The following is a 3,499-nucleotide window of genomic DNA, read 5'->3' as shown; positions in this document are numbered from 1 at the left end:
ATATATATATATATGTATATATATTTATATACATGTGTGTGTGTGCGTGTGCGTGTGCGTGTGCGTGTGCGTGCGCGTGCGCGTGCGCGTGCGCGTGAGTGCCCACGTTATGCTATAGTGGAGGCATTCCACGTTATAGTATAGTGGAGGTATCCTTTCTTATGTGGTGGGGAGGCACCCCACTGTACAAGACTGGAGGCGACCCACGTAGCGTTAGGCCTAAGATAAAATATGGCTTGTTTACCGACCGACTCGCCAAAACGCCGCTACTCGACACATTTTATTGGCCGATTAAAACAAAACAACAAATATTTCGTTTCGGCAAAAAACAAAATCAAATTCGTTCCGCAAAAACATATACACAAAACAGAATATACAATACATAGACACATCTTGCCAAAACAAAATAAAAAAGATTTTTCACCTACCTACCTACTCGGTTCCCTGAGAGGCGAGTAGGTAAAGGGGAAACAAACAATCTTTTATGGGTGGCCTGGTGGACTCACGTGGCTGGGTCGATGGGCGGCACCGGCTTGAACACACACTGGTTGAGAGTCTCGTTTAACTCGTGCGTGGCGATGGGCGGCTGCACCAACTCGCCTCTGGGGTCGGCCTTCCACACTGCCAGCGTACCCGTCTGCAACGACACCGCACACACACACACATACATACATACATAACGTGGCGGAGGGAGATATTAACACGCGATACGTTAACAGATTATGTGATATGGTAATAAAATATACACAATACGTTACAGGGTTCAACATTAACTTTTTATTTCACTAGAACAACAGGCTATTGACCGAAGAAAACCACTAGCCCTGACCTAACTTTCACTAGCCCAGACCCAGACCATTGTTATGAAAATGTTTATTTAGATAACAGTGTGTCATCGTATGAATTCATAGATGCTGTTTCCCGCGCTTTAAATCGCGTGTGGGCCGAGTTCACGTGCAGCATTCGTATTCTACCACGGGCATACACGAGCGCACGGTTTATTGATCGTCTACTGCGGCTGACAGCAAGCCACGTTATTGTTTTTGCCGAAGGGTAGACTGGTATCCGGCCTCACGCTCTGCTAGACCCGAACCCTGTATTATAATGAACTTAAATATGCAATACCTTAACAGATCAATATGTGATACCTTAATGGATTAATACACAATAATACAATTAGTATTATTACACACCAATTTTACAATATGGATTAATAGATTAATGGAATTATGGAATAATATGGATTAATGGAAAAACACTCGATAAGTAAACGACCTAATACACGATACGTTAATTGAGTAATACGCGCCCGCACACGCTGCAACCGCGGAGGGAAAGTCTTACGTTGTCTCCGGACAGCATGCGCGTGCCGCCGGGGTTCCAGCGCAGCACGCCGACCGCGCCGCGGTGCACGCCGCTCAGCTGCGCCTGCTGGCTGCTCTCCTCGCTCCACGTCGTCAGGTCGCCGCTCTGCCAGCCGACGGCGAGCAGCCTCTTGGCAGGGTGCCAGGCGAGGGAGGAGGGAGGCGACGGGTTCTGCAGGACGGTGTCGCTGAGGTGCGTCGCCTGCGGGGCAGAGATAGAGAGTGAGAGAGAGAGAGAGAGAGGAGGGAGGGAGAGAGGAGAGAGAGAGAGAGGAGAGAGAGAGGAGGAGAGAGGAGGAGAGAGAGAGAGAGAGAGAGAGAGAGAGAGAGTATACTCGTCCTGATCAACATTCAGCTATCGCATTTAGTTCGGTTACCCGAATTAACGCGTTTTGGTCTACACCGGTTGCAGCTTTCAAAATGGCGTTAGGTTGCTATACACAAACGCAAACAACAACAAGATAAACCGCGAACTCTAGTAATTTTTGATCAGGTAAGATACGTGGATTATGTCGATTAGGCATGGTGCAGGGTAAATCAAAACACATTAATCACTTGAGATACCTGTTGTCAGATCTTACATTCATGTCTGGTCAGTAACGTTGATAGTTAGAGCTTACATTTGCCAATCGGCTTTCAGCATTCATTCATATAATTAGCGCCGTGTTAGGCGTTAGGGTTTTGGCCCAAGCGATAGACAACATGGTCCCAATAAAAAGCCAATGCTGCCTAACCCTAACACCTACACCCTAATTCTAAACCCTAACCCTAACACCGTAATTTCCTAACCCTCAACCCTAACGCATAAACCCTACCATATTATATTGATATAATAATTAATAGTATTACGCTCGTGGCTATATCATGTATATGCCCGGGCAGCGGCGCACCGGGTCTTCGTTGTCCTAAATGCCGGCAGTTTAAACCCCTAACCTCTACCCTAACCCTAAAGCCTAACAAAATAACCTCACTTCAGCCCTAAACCTTAACCGCTAACCTAAACCCTAAATTCCTTAACTCTAACCCAAAACCCTATGCTTTACTTGAGATAACGCTTTAAAAAAAATCTAAAACTTGCCGACGGCATTTAGGAAATCGCAAGCACCGTGCCCGGCAGCCGTCAGCATATACGGCCGGCTGCCGGAGGGACCATAATCGAGCCCACTAGAACTGTACTATTTCATTATTGATGTAAATGACATTGTTTATTGGGACCCATGTTCTCTATCCTTGAAACCATAGGGGCCTGAATTGTCCCCAGCAGTACTCCGTAACTGGTAACGTTACCGCTGCGTCACTATTGCATAAATGATATGTTAGGTTAGGCGATTAGGGTTAGGATAGCGATTTAGGGTTAAGGTTAGATTTACGGGACAGGCATAAAGCCAAGCCTAGCACTCGTTAGTGGAGTAGGCGAGGTCTTACGTCTAGGATAATTAGCCTAGTACCACGATACTTCCGGCCAGTACCGCTGGGGAGCATAGACCCTCATCAGCTTAAGATGGATATTTGCGCCGCCTAAATGATCAATTTACTGACACATGCCCAGGTAGGCTGATTAGGAGTCTATGTCCCCCAGGGGGCTCATGCCGTAACGTACCCTGGGTACCGGTCGTATACCGAAACGTTTACCCTCTCGGTAACCTAGCTGAACTATGCCGGATTGTACGTCGCTTACTCCCTACCAGTACTCTGAACTGTGGACCCGTCGTCGCACGTACTGATGTCGCAATTGAAATATACATACAGACCTGTTATTATACCGTATTCTTATAAAAGTTAGGATTGGTCGAGTATGAAACTGAAAACCCAGAAGAAAGTTTCACAACCATATACACTGAGCGCGGCAATCTTTTACAAATATCGCAAGATGATCGGAATGCCGTTTTTTTCTTTCGCAATGTTACATTTGCTCGCACCGGCGAGATTTTTGAAAGATAGTTCCAAGTCGTTGTTGTGGAACACGGAAAATTTGTAATATCATCTTAAATGGTTGGAACGTATAGACTCTGACACTTGTAGAAAAGGAACGTCGAGGAGGTGAAACGTTGACCAGCGGGTAAAGAGTTACCGAATATATATGCGCGAACGGACGGGGGAACCGCGAGGCATAAGCGGCGCGTTATCTTCCCCCC

The 3,499-nt window shown here is 46.6% G+C and overlaps 1 protein-coding gene across 1 annotated transcript in view; it reads right to left on the bottom strand.

Moving 5' to 3' along the window:
* The window catches only part of LOC106809487 (intraflagellar transport protein 140 homolog), a 24,485-nt gene that overhangs the window by 18,817 nt on the left and 2,169 nt on the right, over positions 1-3,499 (bottom strand). The window contains 1 exon segment of the mRNA XM_014812575.1: positions 1,345-1,566. Within this exon segment, the coding sequence (XP_014668061.1) occupies positions 1,345-1,566 (222 nt within the window).

This window comes from Priapulus caudatus, unplaced genomic scaffold (genome assembly GCF_000485595.1).
Source record: "Priapulus caudatus unplaced genomic scaffold, Priapulus_caudatus-5.0.1 Scaffold358, whole genome shotgun sequence".
NCBI classification, from domain to species: domain Eukaryota; kingdom Metazoa; phylum Priapulida; class Priapulimorpha; order Priapulimorphida; family Priapulidae; genus Priapulus; species Priapulus caudatus.
This window is presented reverse-complemented; position numbering and strand designations above follow the sequence as displayed.